Source organism: Mauremys reevesii, linkage group 25 (assembly GCF_016161935.1).
Source record: "Mauremys reevesii isolate NIE-2019 linkage group 25, ASM1616193v1, whole genome shotgun sequence".
Classification (NCBI taxonomy): Eukaryota; Metazoa; Chordata; order Testudines; family Geoemydidae; genus Mauremys; species Mauremys reevesii.
The window spans coordinates 54,175-81,821 of record NC_052647.1 but is presented as its reverse complement, the minus strand read 5'-3'; the positions used below and the strand labels follow the sequence as shown (position 1 = coordinate 81,821).

The 27,647-nt window shown below is 52.4% G+C and overlaps 1 protein-coding gene across 5 annotated transcripts in view; it reads left to right on the top strand.

Moving 5' to 3' along the window:
- Window positions 1–1,750, top strand: part of RASAL3 (RAS protein activator like 3) — a 57,135-nt gene extending 55,385 nt beyond the window's left edge. For all 5 annotated transcript variants that reach the window (XM_039514379.1, XM_039514378.1, XM_039514381.1 and 2 more), the window contains one exon: window positions 797–1,750. In XM_039514379.1, coding sequence (XP_039370313.1) covers window positions 797–940 — 144 coding nt within the window. In that variant the 3' untranslated portion in view covers window positions 941–1,750. The remainder of the gene's footprint in view (window positions 1–796) is intronic.
- Window positions 1,751–27,647: the final 25,897 nt, after the last annotated feature.

The following is a 27,647-nucleotide window of genomic DNA, read 5'->3' as shown; positions in this document are numbered from 1 at the left end:
ACCCTGCACAGTGTATTATGGGGCATGCTGGATCTCAGCTCCAGCCTGTGCAGCCCCATTGCTTTCACTGCATGGGGAGGAGGAGGGGAGGCAGGGGGAGTTAGCCCCAGGGGTGTGTGATGTCCATTCCTCTCCCGCCCAGTCAGACAGGGCCCCAGGTTGCCCATGAGTGACCCCCAGCACCTGCATCTAGCAGAGCTGGGGACCCCTGGGCCCTTAGGTGGAAGGACCAGGACCCCCAGCACCTGAGCTCCTCCTACACCCATAGTGAGTCAAACAAGAGGGACCAGTGTCCTCCACCCTTATGGCTGATCCCTGCTTAGCGCTGAGAGAGTGGGAAAATACCTAGAGCCATTGAGCTGGGAGGGCCGATATTAGTGGGGTGAAGTAGTCCTTGCTCTGCCCACCAGCCCGCACTCCCCTACCAGCATTGGGAATAGAACCCAGAAGTCCTGACTCCCAGCCCCCTGCTCTGACCCACCTGATACTCTTTGTCTCCTAGACCTCATGGGAGTGGAGTAAGTTCAGCCACAGCTCCTGCGGGGCAGAGTGGAAGGGTGGCTAAGAAGGCAGCACTAAAGGGGATAGGGGAGGGTCCCTTAGGGGTGGAGCGTGGAAGAGGGAGACCCTGGGAATGAAGGGAGCTGCCCCACACCTTGCCCAGGAGTGGAGGGTGATGGTGCTAGTTGCCTTTGGTGTCAGATCTCCGTGCAGCGCGGCGCGTGCTGCCGGCTTTAGGCGTCTGGCTAGGGGAGCAGGACAGCAGGCTGGGGTTATGAGCCCTTTGTCCCTGTAGGAGCGCCGCCTGTCAGCCCTGGAGCGGGAACACGCCGAGCTGCTCTGTGCCATCAGCCAGCGGCAGGGACTCCAGGACAAGTCACCCAACTCGCTGCTGATGCCAGCGTCACAGGACGGGGCCGAGGACTGGCAGGAGGTTTAGCCAACTTGGTGGGCCCAGACGGCCAGCCCCTGGGCCCTGCGTGGGACGCACCCCACCCCAGCAGCTGCCACCCGCTTTGGACACCCTGCCAGCCAGACCTTGTCTCTAGAAATTTGTCACAGACCTAAACCCAGCAGCCCTTTCTTGGTATGAGTCCAGCATGGGAGGTCCTGAGTCTGCCAGGGATGTTGTTCCAGATAATGGAGTCCCAGGGAGCTGCAGGCTGCTGCTGTGAATCCCCTGCAGCTCTCCACTCCCAGGAGTGGTGGAGAGTGATCAGATTTGTGAGAGGCCCATTCAGCCCCTCTCTCATCCCAACTGGGGTTCCCTTCCTTATTCCTGCATCCAAAGGGTCCCCAGGTGCTTCCTTCTGAACCCCTCCCACACACTCCCGATGCCTTGTTGCCCCCTCCATCGTACCCATGCTGCCATCCCAGTAGTGGAACATTGCCTCAACATGCCCAAGCTCTGGCTGCTGCATAGCACCAGTTGCCCAGGGCCACTGCCCAGTGACTGCCGACAGGCCCAGGGGGCTGACTAGAAGAGATGCCCCCGGACCCGTATTCAGGCCTCATTTGGCTCTTGGAGGATTCAGGGATGGGCTGCCACAGTGAGCTTGTCTCCGGGTTCGTGCTTGGGCCACGACTCCCTGCAGAGCCAGAAATGCAGTGGCTGCTTTGTCAAAAACCTTCCTTGTCTCTGAGGGTCCCTTGCAGCCAGGCAGTAAACATGGTGCCCAGGAGCGGCGCCAGGGTTTTTGGCGCCTTAGGCGGGGGTCCTTCCGCGCTCCCAGTCGTTGGCGGCAATTCTGCGGCGGGGGGGGGTCCTTCTGCACTCCCGGTCCTTGGGACATTTCAGTGGCGGGTCCCGGAGCGAGTGAAGGACCCGCCACAGAATTGCCGCCAAAGACCCGGAGCGCGGAAGGACCCCCCGCCGCCGAATTGCCGCCGAGGGTGGCAAAATGCCGCCCCCCCAAATCCTGGCACCCTAGGCGACTGCCTAGGTCGCCTAAATGGAAGCACCGGCCCTGATGGTGCCTTTTGTGACGAGCATGAGGGTTGGAGCCTGGAGCACTCGCCACATGGGACCAGACAGGCCATGGCCCAAGGATTCAGAAGGAAGCATGGCAGGCACCAAGCTCCGAGAGCCTCTTGCCACAGGGCTAGGGTTCAGAAAAGCCCAGCTCCTACTGAGAAACGCCCGGCCTTGCTGTTCATGCACACACACATACACGTGCACAAGCACACACAGGAAAAACACACATGCATGTATGCGCACACACGGCACAACCTGTGCACACACATGTGCGCCTCACATTGTTCTCAGTGGGTGCTGCTGGGGGCTGAGCACTTCTGCAAGTCTCTCCCTGCGCCCCAGAGCGCTCACACAGACACCTTGCAAGGCTTGCAGGGCTGAGGCCCCGTCACAGCTGGCACCCAGCATGTGTGCAGTGCACATCAGGGCTGGCTGTCACTTGCAGAGGTTTATCATTTGCTGAATTCCAAACCAGCTTCCCCCAGGTCCCCGTGTCCCCTGCTCACTGGGGCCATTCCAAGCTCTGTCCCCTACCACTGGGACCCTGGCACTGGGCAAAACGAGAACAATGGGGATATTCAGGGTGGGAGTGAGCTCTTCTCGTCCTCCCAAATGGGTGACCTGACTTGGCCCAAACTCCGGACTGATTCCCCGTCCCCTGCAGGCTGGGCCTGGGCAGGCCAGCTTGGAAGGGTCATCAAATTCAGGGCGTTAGGCTATGTCTACACTACGCACCTTTTAGCAACATCGCTTTTGCAGCTAAAAGGCACACAGCGTAGCGGGAGAGAGTTCTCCCACCGACAAAACACTCCCACCCCAATGAGCGGCAGTAGCTTTGTTGGCAGGAGAGCGCTCTCCCATTGACAAAAAACTCCCACTCCCAATAAGTGGTGATAGCTTTGTCGGCAGGAGAGAGCGCCCTCCAATAAAACGCTGTTCACATAAGCACTTTTTGTCTGTAAAATTTGTGTCGCTTTGGGGAGGAGAGTGTTTTTTTCACACACACCCCGAACGACAAAGGTTTTACTGACGAAAGTCCAGTATAGACAAAGACTTAGAGTGGAAACCACTCTGTTTCAGAGCTACAGCTGGCTTCTGCTCCCATGACAGTCCAGCAACGCACAGAGCCAGCTCGCCCCCCTGCCCCTAGGAGCAGGCCTGTCTGCAGGGGCTGGCCTGTGCATTTGCAGTGGGATGATAGTCAGGGTCTCGGGGTGACTCCTGATGCAGCCTGTCTCTCCAATGTTTCCTAGCACCTGTAGGAGTCGCCTTCCTGAGGACAGGTGCATTCTAGTCCTGGAGGGGCCCTGCTGGGCTCATGACTGCAGGGAGGGGAAGCCGCAGCAAGGAGCCAGGTGGGGGAGGGAGGGGTGAGCAGTTGGGAGGGAGGATCTAAGAGGGAGGGAGTCCGTCCCCACTGCTCTGAGGGCAAGTGACTAGGACCCAGCTTAGTAGTGTAGATCAGGGCTCACTTCCATTGGCTTCAACAGGAGCGAGGCACCTGAATTGCATTGAGGAGCTAGACCTAGATGCCTCTGGGCTTTTGGGTTAACAGAGGGGGCTGGAGCAGCACCACTTAGGGACACATACACACACACAATCCCTAGGGTGACCAGACAGCGAATGTAAAGAAGCGGGACAGGGGATGGGGGAGTAATAGGAGCCTATATAAGAAAAAGACCCAAAATCAGGACTGTCCCTATAAAATCGGGACATTTGGTCACCCTACACTCGTCCCCAGCTCCCCTGTGTGATACAGTTCAGCTGCTGTGACACCAACACAAACTCTTGTGAGATCGCAGCAGCTGTCACCTTGCAGGGGAAGGTCCATGGCACACAATGTGAGGAACACCCCCTCCCCCAGCTGTGTTAGGTGAATAACGCCAGCCCAGCATGGATCCTAAGGAAAGGGACCCAGGAACCTGAGGTTCTGGTTCAGCCCCATCACCCAGGGATCCAGGCCTCTCTGGGGCAGGGCAGGGCTGGCATCCCTGATGCACAGAGCGGAGCCATCCTTCCTCTCTGTCTCTCGTACCCGTCATGTTCTGCCCCAAAGGCCAGCTTAGTCGAGCAAATTCCCTGGTGATTCAGGGGAGGGTAGCCCCTGCCAGGGCCGCCCAGAGGATTCCGGGGGCCCGGGGTCTTCCGGCGCCGGCGCCGCCAAGAAGACCCGCCCCCGCCGAAGCAGGACCCGCTGCGGCGCAGCCCGGTCTGGCGGTAATTACGCGGCCCCGCCGCGGTCTTCGGGCACTTCGTGGCGGGTCCCGGAAGGGAAGGGCCCCCCGCCGCCGAATTACCGCCGAAGACCGAGCTGAACTTCAGCGGCGGGTCCCGCTCCGTCTTCGGCGGCAATTCGCCAGCGGGGGGGTCCTTCCGCCCCGGAGTGGAAGGACCCCCCCACCGGCGAAGACCGGGAGTGGCAGAAGCTCCTGCGCCCGGCCGCACAAGAGTTTGCCGGGCCCCCCGGAGGGAGTGAAGGACCCTGCTCCGGGGCCCCCGAAAAACTCTGGTGGGGGCCCCCGTGGGGCTCGGGGCCTGGGGCAAATTGCCCCTCTTGCCCCCCCCCCCTCTGGGCGGCCCTGGCCCCTGCAGGGAATGAGTGGGGGGGGGGATGATGCAGAGATCTGCAGCCCCAGGATGCCCGTCTGGCTGGATTTCAGGAGAATCTTTGGCAGGCAGAGAGTTTCACTGAGCCCTGAACATTGTAATGAGAAGCCGGGGCCTGCAGTGCTCCCACAGTCTGCAAGGGCTCAGCCAGAGCATCTCTTGATAAATGGCAGAACACGAGAATGAAGCCTGGCCGGGAGCTCCAAGCTCCAGCCCAGCAACCTCATGGGGGCTGCCTGCCTCCAGGGGCCAGGCAGGCTGTCTGGGAGCAACAAGCACTGGCGCACTGCAGTCTCCAGACACTGGCTCCCCTGTCCCACTGTCAGGGCGGTCGCTGCTGTGAAGACACAGACAAAGGGCTCCTCCTGTGCCCTTCTACATGGCACCCACCAGCCAGCAGCCCTGGTGTCCATGTGCCAGTGTGTCCATGTGGGGGGAGGGAGGGATGGGGAGAGGCCTGCAGGCATATTTCCATTCGAATCCCCCTAGCTCTGACCTGCCTGCACTTCCTAGCCTTGGGCCAAGATGTTCCCAAGTGCCTTGTGGGGCTGGCTGGCTTCCCAACTTGGGCCTGATTTTCAGGACTCAGGCAGCATCCGCTGGATCAGCCAGACTGGCTAAGCACGTAAGCCATTGGGAGTATGCCCAGAAGGAGGTTATTTTGTTTTACAGTGTGAAACTGGAGAATGAGGAGGGGGGGTGGGGTGGGGACACCTTGTAGGCCTCCAGCCCCCTGCTGCCTTGGGCTTGATCCAGCCCCACACTGGGGCAGGGGTTGATCTCTGGCTGGAAATAGGCCTTCAGAGCCCTGGAGCGCCTATCCGTTTGATTTGAGAGCAGGGCATCATTGTGCCCAATTGCTATGCGCCAGGCTGGGGGGGTGCCAAGTACCAGCCTTTGGCTGAGGCAAGGACTCCACAGTCTAAGTGCAGGGAAGTCTGAGGCACTGATGTGTACCAAGGGGCAGGCAGGAGGGTGCCCTGTACTGAGACACCCCAGAGGATCCACAGTTGGGGATTCTCATCCCCCCCTTGGGCTGCTTCCCCTTCTCCCTCATGAAGGGGCTCTTCCACACCCCCCCACACTCACAGAGCGTTCCCTCCTCCTGGGAAGGGCCCTTCCAACAACCCCCATTCACAGAGGGTGGCAAAGTCAAAATTGTCTGGAATATTTTTATGCCTGTGTGTGCCTCAATTTCTCTCTGCACTTTATGTTGCTACCCCGTGGGTGCAAAAGGGTTAAAAGGCTGCTCTTGGGGCAGAGCAGGAGCCATGAGGTGTTAGGTCATGTGACTGTCTGGGGTGGAGTGAAGGGGTCCTTTCAGCCCAAACCATGTCAATGGAGGGTCTGGAAAGACAAAGGGAGCCCCAACAATTGATACCTACCCATGAGCGTCTTGTGGGCAGAACATGTGAACTCAGCAGGGATCTGTGGCGGGGGAGAAGATCTGGCTTTGGGAGAGACACCAAGCTCTCATCAGAGACTGACCAAAAGTGGAGTCCACGGCTGGGTGGCGTGCTGGCTTGACCAGGATGGACGGTGTCATAGCCTTTGCTTCGCTGCGCTAACCTGGGGACTTCCTGGCCTGGTTTCAGCCAACTAATAAACCCGACTCTGTTTGAAAATGTTGCCTGGTGTTGCTGTACATCCTTGCCAGGGTGTGCTGGGCCCTGAGGAGTTGGCAAGGCTCTGGACAGGCATCTTTCTCCGGTGGATGCACTGGGCGGAGCTCACAGAGTGCAGCAGGAGGATTGGAGCCCAGGGGCTCAGTCTCAGAGGCGGGGAGGCCACATGGGCTAATCTGAAGGAAGAGCAGGACCCCTCAGGGGTCTGGCCCACTGACGTGTTCCTGAGTGTGGAACCCCAGGCAGGCTGGCTGGCTCCTGCAGCTAGGGCCTGCAGGAAGCCAGGTGCTTCGGGGGAACCTGCTTGGGGCCAGAGCGGGGAAAGACTCCAAAGTAGCCCAGGGAACAGGCCCCTGTGAGTGAGCTGAAGAGACGCCCTGATGGGCTGAAGAACCTCTTTCTTTGTTGAGATTTTTAGTTGGACTTTGGTGACCCTGGGAGCAGGGCTGGTGCAATCACTAGGTGAACTAGGTGGTCACCTAGGGTGCCAAGTGGCTGGGGATGCCAAAAAGCGGTGCCCTGGCTCGGCAGGGACTGGAGAGCCAAAGCCTCCGCTTGCGGTGGCTGCAAGCCCCAGCCATGGAGGAGCCAGCACGGGGGAGGGGAGGGGGCAGCAGCCCTGCAAAGGTGGCAGTGCTGCTAGTGGGGAGTAGCCGATGCATATGGGCAGTGGACCCTGTGCGACCCCCTGCCTCCCCCTCGCCGCACTTGGGTTCTGCGGCTCCTGGGCATAGGAGAAGGACAGCTGTAGGCAGGAAACAGCAGCAGCAGCAGTGTGGCCTCTCCTGCCCCATGGTGGGCTATGCTTCATGCCTGCCCCTGCTGCTGTGGAGGCTGCCACTGCCCTGGGCTCCGGCCGCCTGTCTCTCCTGGAGGGGCGCCCAGTTCCTGCTGCTCTTGCTGGCAGGTGCAGGGCCCTGGCTGAGCCCAACCCCTTGCTTCTCCTCTGTGACGGCACCCCTACCTGCGTCCTCCTGGGCGGCCGCGGCAGCAGCAGCAGCCAGGTAGCCTGAGAGGAGGAGCGGCTCCCGGGCAAGCAGAGGAGACTCTGAGGTGAAGAGGCTGCTGGCGCGGCCGGAGCACTGGAGACTGACAGGTAACTGCCCCTGCCCCATCCTGGCATCGCCTGCCCCCCCCCCGCCAGTGAGTGTTACCTTCCCCAACAGCCTCAGTGCCCTGCCCCATTCTGTCAGACACCCCAAGCTCACTGTGACATCAGCACCCCTTGGCAAAGGATTCCTGGTGGGCTCAACCCCCAACCCTGCTGTGGTCATCTGGGACAGGGGCTAGGGTGTCCCCACTCCGGGGTACTCTCTCTGCACTGGGCACCTCCCTGACCCACTGATCAATTCATACAATTTAAAGCAAATACAAGTTGTTTAATTAACAAATTTTAAAAAAGAATAAGGAAAAATGGGACAGGTTAAAGGAAAACACCGGGCACTTCAGTCTGTTCCTTGTAGGTCCCAGAGCTCCTTCTCAGGCCCTAGCTGTGCTGCAGGGATACTGCGGGTTGGACACTTGTTCTGGCAGTGGCCACACACCTCCAGGCTTTGGGTGGTGGGACCATTCTTCCCAGCACCAGCCACGCCCCCCCATCGGGTTAAGATCCCCCTCCCAGTCTGGCCTGCAAGGACCCTTGGCTGGGGGGTATCTTTCTGCACTGGGCCCTTTACCCAAGGTCCCACCTTGGCTGGCCCCAGTTGCTCACCACACCTGAAAACTCACCCCAAGAGCATAAGACGTGATAAAATTGTGAGAGCTTAGCTGGCAACTCTGAAGCGCAGCTCCCTCTGAGACGCAGCGTCCCCCCAGGAAATTCTACACATACGTGCACACAAACTCCACATTCATGCACACAGTGTACATATTCATATGGTGCACACACACACTATACCAAACACATAGTACCAAACTCCCCCCCCCACACACACACAGCACACACACAGAATTATTATTTATTAGCTGTATTATGGTGGCCCTTTGGAGGCTAGGTCTTTGACCAGGACCTCATTGTGATAGGTGCTGTAAAAACATAGAACAAAAAGATGGTCCCTGCTCCATATGACATGTGTACACATGTGCTCGCGCGTGCACACGTCGACCTGTATTTATGCAGTGTGACCCAAGATGCCTAGAGTAGCCCACACTGAAAATGCGAAGGTCAGGGCAGGCTGCAAAAAGGAGAGCAGATTCTCCCCAAACTGGTGGTTAACACGGCAGTTAGATTCACCAACCAGTGACAAACCATGCTCTGGATCCCCCACACTGGTTATCGAGAAGCTGAAGAGAAAAAAAGAAATCACACGGTCCCCTTTGCTGCATTCTAGTTCTCTGGCTCCCAATCAGCAAATAGGTCCAGTAAAGTTGAGAAGTTATTTAAAACTCTGCTCACTATACAAAATGTTCTTCTGACCCCAAAAGGCCAAGCACATTACTCGATCAATACTCATTTGGATTTTACCCAAGATACCACACTGACAGCCAATCCTTTAGTATCTTAGGGTATGTCTAGACTACCCGCCATATCGGCGGGTAGCGATCGATTTCTCGGGCATCTAGATGCAATATATCGATCCCCGAAAACACTCCCGTCGACTCCAGAACTCCACCGGCGCGAACGTGCGGTAGCGGAGTGGACAGGGGGCGCCGCAGACGTCGATTCCGCGCCGTGAGGACGAGAGGTAAATTGATCTAAGATTCTTCGATTTCAGCTACGCAATTCATGTAGCTGAAGTTGCGTATCTTAGGTTGATTCCCCCTCCCCCCAGTGTAGACCAGCCCTAAAACTAAAGGCTTATTAGAAAAGAAAAAAAGAGAAGAGCAGGGGGTTGGACTAGATGACCTCCTGAGGTCCCTTCCAACCCTGAGATTCTATGAGTTGTTAAATGTTAAAGCAATCAGATACATCCATATGACTTCAGAGTCCATATATCAGGTTCTTAGCAATGCTGGTGAGTTTGCTGGCTTGAAAGTTCCTCTTGAACACACTGTGGAAGCCAGTAAATAATTAACAAGGTTTGAAGAGATCTTAATGAATGTTAGTTAGCAAGAGTCAGGCCATACTGTAACCCTAATGACGTGAGACTTGTAGGAGCAAAGATAGTGCGAGGCGACTGGACAAGAACTGTGTACAAAGTTATTACGACCTTGCAATCACTAACCAAAATGCAGGCTTGCTTTTCTTAGGCTTATCTTATTGTCTCACTCCTTTCTGCTATGTATAAACAAAATGTATTTGTTGCTTTTTACTGTCTCCATGATTGCTAGAAATTGTCTGAAACAAAGGTATAAAGGCTTGATGTAATTGTTTACCAGTTGAGAGACCTGTCCAGGACCCTGTGTCCTATGGCACTCTCTCCCTCCATTGTAATTACTGGAGAAATAATAAAGTATTTAATTTTGCTGCACCCAAACAAAAAGCGAGAACTAAGTTTTTCTTCGACAATTTGGGGGCTCGTCCGGGATGGCAACGCCCACGGACCCACAGACAACTACTACGGATCATTCCCCTTCGAACCCCATAGCGCCACATGAGAGGTATGAGACCTTTTGAAATCTCTATTGGGGTATTGGAGGAGGACTTTCCGTGAGGACGTCTGTCTCTGTTGGGCTCACGCCATCTGAACTTATTGACTGGAATGGTGGTTGAAGGGACATATGAATCTTTAGCGCAAGGGTCAGAACCTTTCAGCAGTGCTGTGCCGAGTCTTCATTTATTCACTCTAATTTAAGGTTTTGCGTGCCAGTAATACATTTTAATGTTTTTAGAAGGTCTCTTTCTATAAGTCTATAATATAGAACTAAACTATTGTTGTATGTAAAGTAAATGATGTTTTTAAAATGTTTAAGAAGCTTCATTTAAAATTAAATTAAAATGCAGAGCCTCCCAGACCAGTGGCCAAGACCCAGGCCGTGTGAGTGCCGCTGAAAATCAGCTCACGTGCCACCTTCGGCACACGTACCATAGGTTGCCTATCCTTGCTTTAGCACATCTGGCACTTAAGTATCTTGTGACGCTGGCTACAACAGTGCCATGTGAACGCCTGTTCTCATTCCAGGTGAGATTGTAAACAAGAAGTGGGCAGCATTATCTCCTGCAAATGTAAACAAACTTGTTTATCTTAGCAATTGGCTGAACAAGTAGTAAGACTGACTGTACGTGTAGGCTCTAAAGTTTTACATTGTTTTAGGAGGCAATTTTTTTGGTCCATAATTCTACATTTGTAAGTTCAACTTTCATGATAAAGAGATTGCACTATATTATTTATATTACATGAACTGAAAAATACTATTTTTTTACAGTACAAACACTTGTAATAAAAAATAAATATAAGTGAGCACTGTACACTTTGTATTCTTTGTTGTAATTGAAATCAATGTATTTGAAAATGTAGAAAACATCCACATATATTTAAATAAATAGTATTCTCTTACTGTTTAATCGTGTGATTAACCTGTTTAATCGTTTGACAGCCCTAGAACTAACAGGATATTAACCATGTTTTGGAGCCAGCCACTGGTAATAAAGTAAATTATAAAATGTGGCATGGATAGGGCCTTAATAAGAAGTCACTTTACTGGGATGATCCCCAGGAAACTGATTTAGGCCCTGTCTGCACCAGACATGACTGTAGTTTTGTAACCAGTTTGTACCCCACACAGCAAATCTGCTACTTGGATCGTCCATTTCTCCAGACCGCTGACATGCTGCAGCTGGGGGACATAGTCCACTAGGGTCAGTGTGGGAACCTACAAACACAGTGGAGGACTGTAAAATGACAACTTCCTGGAGGCCTTCATGCCTTGAACATTACTGATAAGAACGCTGTGGCTTAGCCAGATTGCATATGCTAAATAAATAAAATGAACCCCACACAGCTGAGTTACACCCCCACTCCAGCCTTCCCGGCTCACAAAGGTTGGGGCATGGTGTTGCATGTCTGCACCCAATATGCTGCCTAGAAGAGTTTGTCTCAGTACACCCAGTCACCCACCCAGGAACTACATATCACCCAAGCAGTCTCACACCCACCTTGCAAAACCTAGGTATGGTTTCTTGCTGTGATATTGACCCACATCATCCTTTATTGCCTCTAAAGTTTGTGTGGTTTTGAACTGCAAGAAGACCACAAATTCTTTCATTCTGGGACCCAAAATCAGGTGCAGTGAACCACTGCTCTAATACACAGATGCATATATCCACCAAACTTAATGCCTAGAGGAAAGTTACTTCCCTAGAAGCCACTCCCCCTCCTTTTAATCAAGTTTAAGATACTTTAATACTTTCAAAGATCTAAGCTGTCTCTCACTGTATCTTTGCAGGAACCATGAATAGAATCAGAATTGTAGGACTGGAAGGGACCTCCAGAGGTCATCTAGTCCAGACCCCTGCATGAATGTTACAAGCCAGCAAAGAAATACTTACCATAGTTGTCTTCTAAATCCATTTTAATGATGCTGAAAGAACGCTGACTTAAGTTTCGCTGGAGGACCCTTTGAGCCAGTCTCCGAGTGTCACTCTCCTCCTTAAAATATTTACCCTATAGACCAAAAATGAAGAGATTCACAGATTGCTAAGGCCAGAAGAGACAATTATGATCATCTAAGAGGTTTCAACCTGTGATCCACAGACCCATGGGGGTCCACAGACTATATCTAGGATTTCCAAAGGGGTCCTGCACCTCCATTCGAAATTTTTTAAGAGTCCACAAATGAAAAAAGTTGAAAACTACTGATTTAGGCTGACCTGCATAACACAAGGCATAGGACTGCCCTGACTTAATTCCCATTTGACCTAGTGCAGATCCTTTAGAAAGACATCCAATCTTGATTTCAAAAGTTTGATGGAGAGTCTACCACAACAGCTGGTAATTTTTCCAATGGTTAATTACCCTCATTGTTAAAAATAAGCCTTATTTCCATTCTAAATTTTTCTAGCTTCAACTTGCAAGCACTGGAAATAACTTGAAAGTTATTTCAATTTATTCATCACAGCTACTAAGGGTCAATGATCAACTGCATGACAGCAGCCAGTAGACTTTATATCTATGCTATGTATGCTTAGGACACAAGCTTATAAGGTGGCCCACGTATAACGTAGGGCACCTGGAACCTCATATTCTTCTGCCACACACAGAAAGGTTTCCTCCAAGATGCTAAAATCCAAATATTTATCTGAAACATCCTTCTTGCCCAATAAATTTAAAAGGGTTAAAAGAACCAGTTCCCAAGAAAAGTTAAGCCATGTATTTTGAGAGCTCAGTTATCTCTTATACACAATTTAGTGCTCCATCCTGAGCCACTCCACCTGCCTGACAGGTCAACACTTTTACACCTAGGCTTTGGCTACACTTACACTTCAAAGCGCTGCCGCGGCAGCGCTTTGAAGCGCTAAGTGTAGTCAAAGCGCCAGCGCTGGGAGAAAGCTAACGGACAGTGCTGGGAGCGCAGCTCCCAGCGCTGGGGCTTTGACCACACTGGCGCTTTGCAGCGCCGCAATTTGCAGCACTGGAGAGGGTGTGTTTTCACACCCTGCTGCAGTGCTGCAAATTTGTAAGTGTAGCCAAGCCCCTACTTTGAAGAAGAAAGTAGGATCTGTATGAAGAAGAAAAAAAAGGCAGAGAGTTAGATTCTCTCCTGTCTTCACCGCAATTCATACAATCTGAATGCATCACTCATCTAAAAAAATCCTTCCTCACAAGATTAAATTCTGTCTTATTTAGATTTATAAAGGACTGCACACACTCTAGAGACAATCTGAATCTCAGATTTGGTTGCCCGCCAGAAAATATGGTTACTGCTTTTAAAAAAAAAAAAAGCCAAAAAGGAGATGCCTAATAAAAGTGGCACACATGGGCCGCGTGTGTCAGCTGTGTATCCCTCGCTAAAGTGTGAGCTGCAGATCTGACCGGCACCACGATGTCCGAGGTGCCTTTGACAAACTGGTCGGTCTGGCCTAGGGCACCCCCGCAAGGGCACTGGTGTGTCCTACCCCACCTGCCCCCGGGGCACTGGGGGGGGGGGCATCCATCAGCCACAGGACACTGCGGGGGGCACGGACCACAGCCTGGGGGGCGGCGCAGAGCGAGGCTGAGGCGCGGGCAGCCAAGGACCTGGGCTCTCCGGCATCCCCAGTGGCGCGGGCCGCTCCCGCCACACCGCGAGCCGGGGCGCCGGGCAACACGATCCCCGGCCCCGCGCAGGCTCGCAGCGCCCCGCACAGCTGGGGCCAGGCGGGGCCCGGCAGCTGGTGTCAGCCCCGGGGCCCGCAGCAGAGCCCGAGCCCAGGCCCCCCCACGCGGCACGCGGGGCGCCCCCTCCCCAGCCATCCACACCTAGCGCGAGAGAGAGGCGAGAAGAGCCCCCGCCCCTCCCCCAACGACCCGGCCGGGGGCACCTGAGGAAAGGGGGAGGAAGCTCCCGGTCCGGCCGTGCTGAGAGGAATCGCGCGCCAGCCGTTACCCACCAGGCTTTGCGCGGACCAGCGCGTGGCCTTAGTGCGAAGGCGGCTCCGAAGCAGCCAGTGCAAAACTCCTCCCCCCGCCGCTGTGAGACCACAGCGAGGCTCTAACCCCCCCCACCCCCGTTTCGGGCACCATAACGAGGCTGCTGAAGTCACCCCGCCCAGCTGAAGAGGCGGGGCTAGCTGGGCACCGCAGGGAGGGGCGGGCTGTGAGGGAGTTGCCTGGTCACTCTGTGCTGGTGGCAGCGCCCCCTGGGGTTGGGTTTGAAATGGCGCAGGGCATGTGGGGAGGGCGGGGTGCATAGTGGGAGTGTGGCTGAGGGGCATGGTGCATGCTGGGACAGCAGTGGCAGCTGGGGAGGCAATGCAGCCTGCATGGGCGAGCAGGGCATGATGGGACTGCCCCCTGAATGGGGGCAGGGCATGCTGGGAACATGGCTCAAGGTGGAGCAGTGTATGCTGGGACTGCAGTTTGAGGGCTGGGGAGCTGTATATGCTTAGGGTTGCCAATTTCCTAATCACACAAAACCAAACACCTTAGCCCTGCCCTTTCCCTGAGACCCTGCCCCCCAATCACTACATTCCCCCTCCCTTGGTGTCTTGCTCTTGCCCACCCTCACTCACTTTCACTGAGCTGTGGCAGGGGATTGGGGTGCAGGAGAGGGTGAGGGCTCTAACTGGGGGTGCAGGCTCCAGGGTGGGGCCAGAAATGATGAGTTTAGGGTGTGGCAGGGGGGTTCCAAGCTGGGACAGGGAGTTGGGGTGCAGGAGGGAGTGAGGGTTCTGCTTGGGGATAAGGGGTTTGGGGTGTAGGAGGGAGCTCCAGGCTGGGGCCAAGGGATTCAGCATGCAGGAGCGGGCTGCATCTTGAGGCAAAGGGTTGGGGTGCAGAGAGCGTGAGGGCTCCAGCTGGCAGTGCAGGCTCTGGGGTGGGGCCAGGGATGAGGAGGTTGGGGTGCAGGAGGGGGCTTGGTTTGTGGGCAGTGCTCAGGGCTGGGGTTGGGGCACGGGCACAGGCTTATCTCAGGTGGCTCCCAGTCAGTGGCACAGCAGGGCTAACGCAGGCTGGCTGCCTCCCTGCCCTGGCTCTGCGCTGCACCCAGAAAGTGGCCAGCAGCAGGTCCAGCGCTTAGTGGCCAGGTCTCTCTGTGCACTGCTCTCACATGCTCTGAAGTGTCCCTAGCCTCTGTTTGCCAGAAGCTGGGAATGGGCGACCGGGGATGGATCACTTGATGATTACCTGTTCTGTTCAGTCTCTCTGAAGCACCAGGTATTGGCCCCTGTCAGAAGACAGGATACTGGGCTAGATGGACCATTGGTCTGACCCAGTATGGCCATTTTTACGTTCTGATTGCTCATAATCTTAATCAGTTACTACTGTGCCAACTAAGCACATGTGTCCTTGAAATTGACCCACAGAACAGTTATTACAGGCAATGATGCATGAGGAGAAAAGCCCAGTTTAACTCTTTGATCCTGGCATTAGTTTGCGGGGTGAGTAGAAGAAAACCTCTGCTTCCTTGCAAGGTGAGCGCATTTACTATGGCGTCTCAGGGCTTGGCTACACTTGCAGATTTGCAGCGCTGCAGCAGGGTGTGAAAAAACACCCCCTCCAGAGCTGCAAGTTGCGGCGCCGCAAAGCACCAGTGTGATCAGAGCCCCAGCGCTGGGAGCACAGCTCCCAGCGCTGTACGTTAATCCCCATAGGGAGGTGGAGTACGGACAGCGCTGGGAGAGCTCTCCGACCACACTCGCGCTTTGTGTAGCCATAGCCTCAGAGAGATGATGGATGGCCCCCCTGAAATTTAGACAACAGTCTCTCTTTCAGAGTCAAAAAACACTTTTGAACAATAGTTCCTGCAGTATGGTTCATTTGATGCAAATTAGTTGCTTTCTGCTGGCTCTGCTCGTGTCTCCTGTAGCTTTGTTTAAAGTTGCCGTGGAAAATGTAAGGTTTCCAAACGGCTGTCTGCTGGCTTATTACAACCCTTTCCATGCAGACTGTGCATGGAGCATCTTCCCCATGTCTCCATCAGATGCATCTAAATACGACGTTCCATCTTCAGTCTGTAAGCTGCGATAATCGCAGTGAAATTGTTCATACTGATCTTCACTGACCCATAAATGTTATTTGTTTAGATCCCAAACAGATTGGAATTTCTATAGAAGGAGATATAGGGCCTCCTAAACAAACACACCAATGTCAGGCTTCATTTCGTTCAGTAACTGCTGTCTCAAAGCGGTGGTGCCTGACAAATCTGTCTGTTGTGCACTCGGCAAACAAGCCTGATGAGTGTTCAACAGCCCAGAAACGAGTGACGTTAGCTTTGACTTTCAGTAGAGGTTAAAATATTGGACCTGATTCTGATCACACTTGTACTGGCATGATCAAGTTTAGCACCTTTGAGCTAGATGCAGTGTCTCATTTTCACTGAGTTCCCCACTTAATTTTTAACATAAGAACAGCCATACTGGGTCAGACCACAGGTCCACCTAGCCCAGTATCCTGTCTTCCGACAGTGGCCAATGCCAGGTGCCCCAGAGGGAATAAACAGAACAGGTAATAACCAAGTGATCCGTCACCCATTCCCAGCTTCTGGCAAACAGAGGCTAGGGACACCATCCCTGCCCATCCTAATAGCCAGTGATGGACGTAATGGACCTAATTAATTTTAAATTAAACTATTTTCTAATTACCTTTAAGATAAAGAAAAGCCAAGGCCTGGCTCCTCTGAAGCATTGGCTCAGCCAGGATCATGGCTTGGGAATTTTCCACAGCTGTAATCACAGCACCCAAATTGTAAAGGGGTTGCTGAGCATCTGCATCAGCCCGAACTGAAGCCAGGGAGGTCCAGCATTTTGAAGGTCATTGGCCGTTCATCAGAATTTGACCAAGGGATAGGTATTTGGACCAATCTGTTCCCATTTGGGTGCTTTCAAGTTTGGTACCTACATCCCTATTTAGACACCTAAATAAGTGGGCTCATTTTTCAGAGTTGCTGAAATCAGCAGGAGTCAAGTGTCTCCAACTAATCAAGCTGCTTCTCAAGGTGCCTAGATCTGGCTTCAGATACTGGACGTTAGATGCTTTGAAAGCTTTGGCCATAGTTTTTCACCCCAATGCTGGGTTTTGGCTAGTGGGTCTGCCGCGTTCAGCCCCCTTTCTTATATGCCCACTGGGGCTTTGGGTTGAGAGCACCAAATTGCATGTACAGTACAGGCAGCTGGATGGCTCCCAACATGAAGTGCAGGTAGTTGGGGCAGGATTCCCTCTTAGCATGGAATAAGCTGTGGATCACAATGGATGAAGTGGCCACAGACCCATTGGACTGGCAGGAAAGGACAAAGGACAAAAACCCTGGAAAAGTGGTTCAGTGTTGCTGCGTGGTGTGTGATTTGCCCTCTGTTAGCCCCCTTGCTGAGCTGAGCACTGCCTGCACGTATAGAGATGAGGGTCCCTGCCCCAAAGAGTTTATATTCTGTGGAAAAGACCAAGGGTGGAGTGAGAGGGATAAAATAGAGAGTCAAATGTGTCTCAGCCAGTGATGAGCTGCCAAAATCTTAACAACGGGTTCCCTATAAAAAGTTCTGATTTAAGGGATGTGCGACAGCATGTATTTTTTGTACCAATAGGGTTACCATACGTCCATATTTTCCCAGGAGGTGATTAAGAACCGAAAAGCCTGACATGTCAAGGAAAATACAGATGTATTTTAACCCTACCTAAAGTTCTTTTTTAAAAAGATGGGGCTGAACTAGAAATGAGCTCCGTTTCACATGTGTGGGTGGTGATCAGGGACAGTCTCAATTTTTGGGTCTTTTTCTTATATAGGCTCCTATTACCCCTCACCCCCGTCCCGATTTTTCACACTTGCTGTCTGGTCACTCTAGGGTGTGCACATGTGTGGGTCCCAGCTGCTCCCTGCCCCCCTGCTCATTAAAGCAGGTGTGCAGGGTTACTGCCCTGGGAACTGCAGGGCACCAGTGGATGTGGGGCTGGCTGCAGATAGGGGCGTGGGGCAGGGCTAGCTGGAGGCAGGGAGTGACACGGGCTGGCTGGGGGCAGGTGATGCAGACGGGCGGGCTGCGGGTGGCTGTGGGCAGGGGGCGGCTGCGGGTGGCTGGGGGCAGGGGGTGGCTGCGGCTGGCTGGGGGCAGGGGTGGCTGCGGTGGCTGCGGGCAGGGGTGGCTGCGGGCAGGGGTGGGACAGAGGCGGCTGCGGGCAGGGGGTGGCAGGGGGCAGAGGCGGCTGCGGGCAGGGGTGGGACAGAGGCGGCTGCGGGCAGGGGTGGCTGGGGTCAGGGGCGGGCAGGGGCTGGCAGGGGCTGGCAGGGGGTGGGGCTGGGGCTGGCTGGGGGCAGGGGGTGGCTGGGGGGGGCTGGGGGCGGCTGGGGGCAGGGGCTGGCTGGGGGCTGGGGGCGGCGGGGGGCAGGGGGTGGGGCAGGGGGGTGGCTGGGGGCAGGGAAGGCGGGGGAGGGGCGCAGACACTCACTCGGGGCTGGGAGCAGCAGGACGCAGCCGGGCACCCACCAGGCAGCAGCAGGAGCCCCAGGGCCAGAGCTCCAAAGAGCAGGAGCAGCAACAGGGCCAGGAGGCAGCTCACATGGCTCTCGCAGCGCAGCGCAGCGCAGCGCCCCCCGGCGGCCGGGTGGAGGAATTACAGGCTTCCCAGGCAGAGCCCATCAAAGCTTCCCTGGCAGGGAAGCTAGTTAACAAGCGGTTCTAAAACCGCTTCTAAATTTAACAACGGATTCGCGCGAACCGGTGCGAACCGGCTCCAGCTCACCCCTGCTGATGACCCATTCCAGCTGGGGATGTACTCCAGAGACTTGATTTGAACCTGCAGTTTATTCCATCACTGCTACAATCCTGAACTAAGAACTTTGCCATTACTGTATCTAATTGATTCCATTTAACCAATTCTAGCTCTCATCTCTACCTTTTTCCCTTTATGAATAAACCTTTAGATTTTAGGTTCTAAAGGATTGGCAACAGCGTGATTTGTGGGTAAGATCTGATGTGTACATTGACCTGGGTCTGGGGCTTGATTCTTTGGAATCAAGAGAACCTTTTTCTTTTATTGGGGCATTGGTTTTCATAACCATTCATCCCCAGGACGAGTGGCACTGGTGGGGATACTGGGAGACTGGAGTGTCTAAGGAAATTGCTTGTGTGACTTGTGATTAGCCAGTGGGGTGAAACCGAAGTCCTTTTTGTCTGGCTGGTTTGATTTGCCTTAGAGGTGGAAAAACCCCAGCCTTGGGCTGTGACTGCCCTGTTTGAGCAATTGGTCCTGAATTGGCTCTCTCAGTTGGGTCCCGCCAGAACTGCATCGTCACAGATCCTTCTATGGAACGAAGCCTCAAAATCGCACGTAGTATTACAGATGATTTGAGACCGTACTAAGAAATGTTTGAGGAGCTCAAGAGCAGGGGCGGCTCTAGGCACCAGCAAACCAAGCTGTTGCCTAGGGCGGCCAAATCTAGGGGGCGGCAGGCTGGGCCGGTGTACCTGCCGCAGTCATGCCTGCGGGAGGTCCACCGGAGCCGCGGATGACCGGAGCTGCCGCAGGCATGACTGCGGAGGGGGCGCTCATCCCGCGGCTCGGCTGGACCTCCCGCAGGCATGACTGCGGCAGCTCAAGCGGAGCCGCCGGACCCGCGAACCGTCCGCAGCCGTGCCCGCGGGAGGTCCGCTGTTCCCGCGGCTCCGGTGGAGCTCCCGCAGTCATGCCTGCGGCAGGTCCGCTCGTCCCGGGGCTCCGGTGGACCTGCCGCGGGAGCTCAACCGGAGCTGCGGGAAGAGGGGACCCGCCGCGGGACCGAGGAAGGGCGGCGCAGCACACCGCGCTGCCTGGGGCAGCCTATTTTCTAGAGCCGCCCCTGCTCAAGAGACAAGAGCTACACTTGCCAATCACCATGTTTTTAAAGAAAAAATAACCAGCAGCAGCAGAGCCTACACAATCAACTTCTCGAGCTGAACCAGAGCCAACCACTTAGTCTACAGCTCGCTCTCCATCACTCAAGCCTGGTCCATCGTCTCCTGAATCGACATCAAGCCCTGATGACTCAATTATAGTGTTGTCAGGGGAAGAGGAAGACTAATCATTGGAGTTTGTACAGTACAAGACTAGCAAGACTATCCAGAATGACTGGTGACTGTTCAGGTTTACAGTACTGTACTGTTTTCATTTTTTATTCTTCTGTTATGTTATTAAAAATATAGTAAAATTGTGCATTTGTAGTCTCTTTTATACTGTACATTGGTGTATACAATACATAGTACTGTACAGGGTTGTATATACAAAACTGTACTTTATGGGTGATTTAAGGGATTTTCAAGGGTCATTTTGACTATAGGAGATTTTCGCTTTACATGCTGACTGCGGAACGTAACCCCAGCGTAAGATGCGACAGACCAGTACAGTCTTCATTGCAGCTCATATGGTAGCGTTTCCATGAGCCCCACCTCCTTTGGTGCACAGGATGGATGGGGCTGATAGAAAGGGCAGCTAGTCAGTGTTCCCTTTTATCTGCATTGGTCAGTGGGTGGCACTTGTTGTATTCATTCAGATGGAAGATCAGGCCCAGAGAGTCAGAGGTGTTAACGAGACCCTGCAGCTGTCCAACATTAAACACTCGGATACAAAGTCGGGAGACTGGTATACAGAGACCTCAAGCTGCTTAGTCCCATGGCAAACATCCCTTTAAAAATCTTGGTAACTTTCTACTGAAGATCCAGAAGAAGAAAGAAAAACAGTGACAGCATTGGAGGTGTAAAACACTAAGGAAGGCTTTTATCTTAACAACATTTTTGTTCTTGTTCCCTTTCCCTTGACCAGCAGAGCAGCTTTGCAAAGAAAACCCTCTGACAGTCTCTCAAATTAGTAGGTCTCAGCTTGTGGTCAGCGGACCCTTGGGGGTCTGCAGACTATGGCAAACGGGTCCAAAAAATAAGGCAACTTACAGCGCTGCAGCTGGACGGTACAGCTACTCCTCTGCAGCGCATGTGGCAAAGCTCTCCGGTCGGCATGAAAAAGCCACTCCAGTGAGCGGCAGGAGCTATGTCAGTGGGAGAAGCTCTCCTGCCAATGATGCACTTATGCCAGCGTAACATATGTCACTCGGGGAAGGGGCATGAGCAACAGACATTTTGACGACATAAGTGGTAATGCAGGCATGGCCCATCCCTTTAGTAGTGTGTCAGAAGAGACACCTTTAAATTGGGGCATGAAGGAGACAGGGAAGAGGACAGATACCCAAACATATTCTTCAAATTGATTTTGAACGCAGTAGACACTGGCAACACTACAGTGCTTCTAGATTCTGAAATGCAAACATGAAATCCTCGTCACCAGCTCTTACTCCAGATTACCAAGGCACTGTGCAAGTTGTGGGCTGTGCTTATTAGTATTTTAAAATTAGGAGTGTAACTTTTAAATAAAGACACATTTCCTATAAATGAGAGAAAGTTATCACGTGACTAATCCAAATAATTTTGCTTTATACATCAGTAGGTGAGAGTTAGAGAATACAGCATGTTTGAAAGAGCGATGGCTTCCGCTGGTTTGCATTTCTTCTTGTAACTCATGAGGACACAGTCCAGACTATAAACCGAAAAATAAGGATTGGAAAAGCGACAGTCCTCTACTCTGCCATCAAAGAGGCATAAAACAATTGTGCAACTTAAAGACTTGAGCTATGGAACACTCAAAGTATTCAACAAAAGGAAATTCTAAATCATTTCCTGTGTTTGTTTTACCATAGTTTCATTCTTGCACAGGACTGGCTTTTAGAATTCATGTACTAGGTATTTCTCACCTATGGTCACAACTCTGTTTGTAGCATCACAGTTAGCTGCTGTAGATTGCGTTGACCCCTCTATGACCCCACTGCTGCTGCTTCTGGCCGCCCTGCCACAGTCTCTGGGTGTCTCGAGCCGCTTCGCCCAACCCCGGCTGTGGTGCTAGTGGGCAGTTGCCCTGCGGCACCTGCAGGCGGCGCCGTGTGCCCCACAGGGTGGCCCCCAGCCCGAGTGTCCCCTGCTCGGACCCTGCCCGGCCCACCCACAAGGTGTGGGACCTGCTCCCTTGTGGCGCGAACCGCAGCAGCCGCAGGGCACCCCTGCGCACAATGTGCTGCTGCTGCCATGGCTGGCTCTAGGATTTTGCCACCCCAAACAAAACAAAAAAAAGATGGCTGGAATGCCGCCCCTGAAAATGTGCTGCCCCAAGCACGTGCTTGGTTTGCTGGTGCCTAGAGCCGTCCCTGTCTCTTATGCAATCCCTATCTTGTTGTTGTGTAGGTACAGAAGAAGGTAATGGCAACACTGAAGGGCATGGGGGGGGGGTCTTGGTAGCTGCCCTTTGTTTAGTTAGGCAGGATGGAACATGTGATTCAAGGCATGAATGGTGTTCCATAGTGATCCCATTGTGTTAAAAATGGTCTAGATTGTGAAGAGACTCATAGGTATTTGTGTTCCATTTTTATCAATACTTAATCAAGAATCCCTTCAAGAATCCCCCTGGAGTGCTGCGCTCCTGTTCGATTGAAAACTCACTTTGCTTTTAGATCCGCTAATTCCAAAAGAATAGTACAATTCTACTCAGGGCCACTGCTCAACTGAACACACAGAACTTAAAAAGAGAGAGTGTGTGTGAAAACAGGAATAAATTTATCATCAAAGAACAGCGATTCAAGCGAGAGAGAGAGAGAATTTTGGAAACAGTTACATATTAAACAAAATCATAACATGCTTTCTAGAGACTAAACATGACCAACAAGACGTTATCCTGTCTCCACAAGATCGCTTACCACATATTCTTTCACCAGTATTTTCAACCCTTTGGCTGAGAATCAGGGGCGTAGCCACAGATGGGCCTGGGTGGGCTGCGGCCCAATTACTTAGCAGCAAGGCCCATCCAAATCTGAGCAAAGAGGTTGTGCTGCCACAACAGCCTGGGGCTTCACTCAGGCACCTGAAATCCAGAACGGAGCTACAGGGCCACCCAGAGGATTCCAGGGGCCTGGGGTCTTCAGCGGCGGGGGGCCCCCGCTTCAGCAGTAATTCGGTGGCGGGGGGCCCTTCCATTCCGGGACCCACCGCTGAAGTGCCCCGAAGACCCGCGGTGGGGGCCCCCCGCCACCGAATTACTGCCGAAGCGGGACCCGCCGCCGAAGTGCAGCTGCCTCTTTGGCGGTAATTCGGTGGCTGGCGGCCCCCCGCTCCGGGTCTTCGGGGCACTTCGGCGGTGGGTCCCGGAACGGCAGGGCCCCCCGCCACCGAATTACCGCCAAAGCCCCAGCTGCACTTTGGCGGCGGGTCCCGCTTCGGCGATAATTCACCAGCAGGGGGTTCTTCCGCCCCGGAGCGGAAGGACCCCCCACCAGTGAAGACCAGGAGCGGAAGAGTTTTCCGGGCCCCCCGGAGTGAGTGAAGGACCCCGCTCCAGGGGCCCTGAAAAACACTCATGGGGGCCCCTGTGGACCCAGGGCAAATTGCCCCTCTTGCCCCCCCCTCTGGGCGGCCCTGCGGAGCTATGCACCTGTCCTTCAGAAGGCTACTCTCCAGCAGCTCTGCCTTGCCATTTTCTGAGCTGCGGGACAGAGGGTTCCTGCTGCCCTGAGCTCTCGGGGCAGCCTGGCCGCAGGAGCACATGCCAGCATGCAGCAGTCACACACAATGAAGCGACGAAGGACAGCACCGCAAAGACACATTAGTGCCCTAGCTGTTCTGCCATCCCACCTGGCCATACCATCAGGTCACTAACGTGAGCGGAGGATTGAAATTGGAAAGGAGGTGACGGGAACCACCACCCCATGCACGGGGCTTGGGCCTTCCCCCACGCAGAATACAGCATGGGCTGTTTGTGCACCAGGAAATCACCCCCATGCGCAGTGAGGGGCGGATGCCGTGTCTCCCCCTCCGCTGGAGGGGGAATGGTCGGGCCTCCACCCGTAGCTGCTCTGAGGGGAAGTGTGTGCACAAGACTTGTGTTGTGCAAACCTTGCCCCGTGTAAATACACTCAGAGTCAGCCTATGATCCAGCTCTTGTAAAATGCAGCCAATTAACACCACAGTGACCATGGGTGTAAAGCTGTGGCCTCCTTTTAAGGGCCTACTATTGCCCAAGATCTAAGTCAAGCTGAGCCAGTGTTCGGGTGATGATGTGCTAATTTCCGAGCTCCTTGATGCCTGCACAGTGTTTGTCATGGCTTCGCCACACATAATGTTGTTCTGTTATTGATCTTAATTTGTTCTGTGGCATTTAATAGTTTATGGTGTTACTTGTCACATGCATGAACACTCTTCCTATCACTGGTCCATCTGTAGTGGACCTATATGTGGATGCCTTGCCCTGATGTTAACAGCTGCAATGAACAAGCATTATTACAATTACCTGTGCTCCTACACAATGCTGCATTCTTGAAAGGCCAAAGTTTATGGAGCCAGGTGCAGATAGTGAGGGGTGCATAACACCAGCACAGAGACAGGCAAATTCTCTGTGCTGACCATGCCATTAGCTTCTTACAGAGTGGCCTCCTGTTTATGTACTAAAAATGGAGTAGGCCTCGATTGTGTGCCACTGTATACCTTCCATCTTGTACAAGTCCCCAGTTTACACAATGGTATGGAACAGGGGCTTAGTCACATCAGACCCTGAATCAGGGAGAAAGTTCCCTAAATATGTAGCATTCTATTAGTTACATGCTGGTACCTGGTTCAAAGGGGATTTTTTTGCTTGCTTTATTATCCTCTTGTCTGTTTATTGTGCTGTTACTATGTCTTAATTAATGACAGTTAAGGACTATTTTGTTCTATGTCTGTACAGGTCCTAGTGCAATGGGATCCTGGTCTGTGACTGGGACTATGAGGCAGTGCTGCAATACAAATAATCACATGCTGATCTACAGAAATACTTTTGTACCGTAGCCATTCCCACTGGCTTAAGAGGTTAGTCACTGAAAATGGAAGTATGTGAACTTGACATCTGCAGTTTAACTCAGTCCCTTCATCTCCTGCAGTGAGTGTGCTTTCTGCTCAATACACACTCAATGGTCCACATAATAGGGTTATGAAGATGGGTCTATGGGAGGGTTTGACTTCCTCTACCATGGGCTGCTATTGCAGGAAGGAGGTTTGCTTGGAAGAGATGGGGTCCGTCTGACCAAGAAGGAGAACATCTTCATGTGCCGACTCCCCAACCTTATGAGAAGAACTTAAAGCTAAGTTCAGAGGGGGCGGGTGAAAAAAGCCACCAGGTAAAAAAAGGTGACCTTAATAGAGGACTAGATGTTTGGGGAAAAGCAGATGTGGAAAATTGTAGTAGCATTATAGGAGTAACAAAAGGGAAATCCATGGGGGTATCTGCTTAACATCTTAGATGTCTATACACAAATGGAAGGAGTAATAATAAAGAGGACTAAACAGTAAAATCTGGGAGTTTTAGTACATATGTCATAACTGAGCTTAACTGGCATCGCAGATACTTGATAGGCTAAATCTCAGGACTGGAATATTGGTATAGAGGGCTATAGCTTGGTCAGGAAGGACAGGCAGGAAAAAAGAGAGGACGTCTTGCATTGTACACTTGTTCTGAGGTCCAGAAGGAGGTGAGAAGCAGACCAGTTGAAAGTCTCTGAGTAAAGATAAAAGAAGGAAAAAACAGGAGTGATGTCCTGGTAGGGGTCTATTACAGACCACCCAATCAGGAAGAGGAGGGAGATGAGGCATTTCTAGAACAAAAACCAGAAATATTCAAAACACAAATCCTGATGATAATAATGGGGGATTTTACCTACCTAGACAGCTGTTAAAAAAGAAATATGGCAAAACACAAAATTATCCAGTAAATTCCTGGAATGTACTGGGGACAATGCTTTTGGACAGTGCTAAAGGAGTTGGCCGATGTGATAGCAGAGCCATTGGCCATTATCTTTGAAAAATCATGGTGATCGGGGAAGGTCCCGGATGACTGGAAAAAGGCTAATGTAGTGCCCATCTTTAAAAAAGGGAAGAAGGAAGATCCAGGGAACTACAGGCCAGTCAGTCTCACCTCAGTCCCTGGAAAAATCATGGAACAGGTCCTCAAGGAATCAATTCTGAACCACTTAAAGGAGGGGAAAGTGATCAGGAACAGTCAGCATGGATTCACCAAGGGCAAGTCATGCCTGACTAGCCTAATTGCCTTCTATGATGAGATAACCGGCTCTGTGGATGAGGGGAAAGCAGTGGATGTGCTATTTCTGGACTTTAGCAAAGCTTTTGATACAGTCTCCCACAGTATTCTTGCCAGCAAATTAAAGAAGTATGGGCTGGATGAATGGACGGTAAGGTGGATAGAAAACTGGCTAGATGGTCAGGCTCAATGGGTAATGATCAATGGTTCCATGTCTAGTTGGCAGCCGGTATCAAGTGGGGTGCCCCAAGGGTCGGTGCTGGGGCCGGTTTTATTCAATATCTTCATTAACGATCTGGAGGATGGTGTGGACTGCACCCTTAGCAAGTTTGCAGATGACACTAAACTGGGAGGAGTGGTTGATACGCTGGAGGGTAGGGATAGGATACAGAGGGACCTAGACAAATTAGAGGATTGGGCCAAAAGAAATATGATGAGGTTCAACAAGGACAAGTGCAGAGTCCTGCACTTAGGACGGAAGAATCCCATTCACTGCTACAGACTAGGGACCGAATGGCTGGGCAGCAGTTCTGCGGAAAGGGACCTGGGGGTTACGGTGGACGAAAAGCTGAATATGAGTCAACAGTGTGCCCTTGTTGCCAAGAAGGCTAATGGCATTTTGGGTTGTATAAGTAGGGGCATTTCCAGCAGATCAAGGGAAGTGATCATTCCCCTCTATTGAGCACTGGTGAGGCCTCATCTGGAGTACTGTGTCCAGTTTTGGGCCCCACACTACAAGAAGGATGTGGATAAATTGGAGAGAGTCCAGCGGAGGGCAACAAAAATGATTAGGGGGCTGGAACACATGACTTATGAGGAGAGGCTGAGGGAACTGGGATTGTTTAGCCTGCAGAAGAGAAGAATGAGGGGGGATTTGATAGCTGCTTTCAACTACCTGAAAGGGGGTTCCAAAGAGGATGGATCTAGACTGTTCTCAGTGGTAGAAGATGACAGAACAAGGAGTAATGGTCTCAAGTTGCAGTGGGGGAGGTTTAGGTTGGATATTAGGAAAAACTTTTTCACTTGTAGGGTGGTGAAGAACTGGAATGGGTTACCTAGGGAGGTGGTGGAATCTCCTTCCTTAGAGGTTTTTAAGGTCAGGCTTGACAAAGCCCTGGCTAGGATGATTTAGTTGGGTTTGGTCCTGCTTTGAGCAGGGGGTTGGACTAGATACCTCCCGAGGTCCCTTCCAACCCTGAGATTCTATGATTTGTTTCAGAAAATGGAGGTAGTAACCTGAAGGACAACCATTTTAGACTTTATTTTGACCAACAGGGAGGAGCTAGTTGTGAATGTGAAGATGGAAGGTGATTTGAGTGAAAGTGATTACGAATGATAGATTTCATGATTCTAAGGAAAGGAAGGAGTGAGAATGACAGAAGAAGGACTACAAAAAGCACACTTCAATATACTCAGAGAATTGGTAGGTAGCCACCCATAAGGAAAATATCTAAGGCATAAAGGAGTTCAGGAAAGCTGGCAGTTTCTCATGGAGACAATATTAAAGGCACAACTGCCAATACAAAGGAAAGATAGGAAGAATAGTAAGTTTTTTAATGACCTGAAAATCAAAAAGAAATCCTACAAAATGTGAAACGGACAAATTACTAAGGAGGAGTACAAAAGAATAGCATATATGTGTAAGGATAAAATCAGAAAGGGTAAGGCACAAAAACAGTTATACATAGCAAGGGACAAATGTAATTGGAATTATTTTTCCATATGGTTTACTGCAAAGAGTGTCATCACTCTGAATGCTTTAAAGGCAACATAACTTCCAAAATCAAGAGTTGGCTC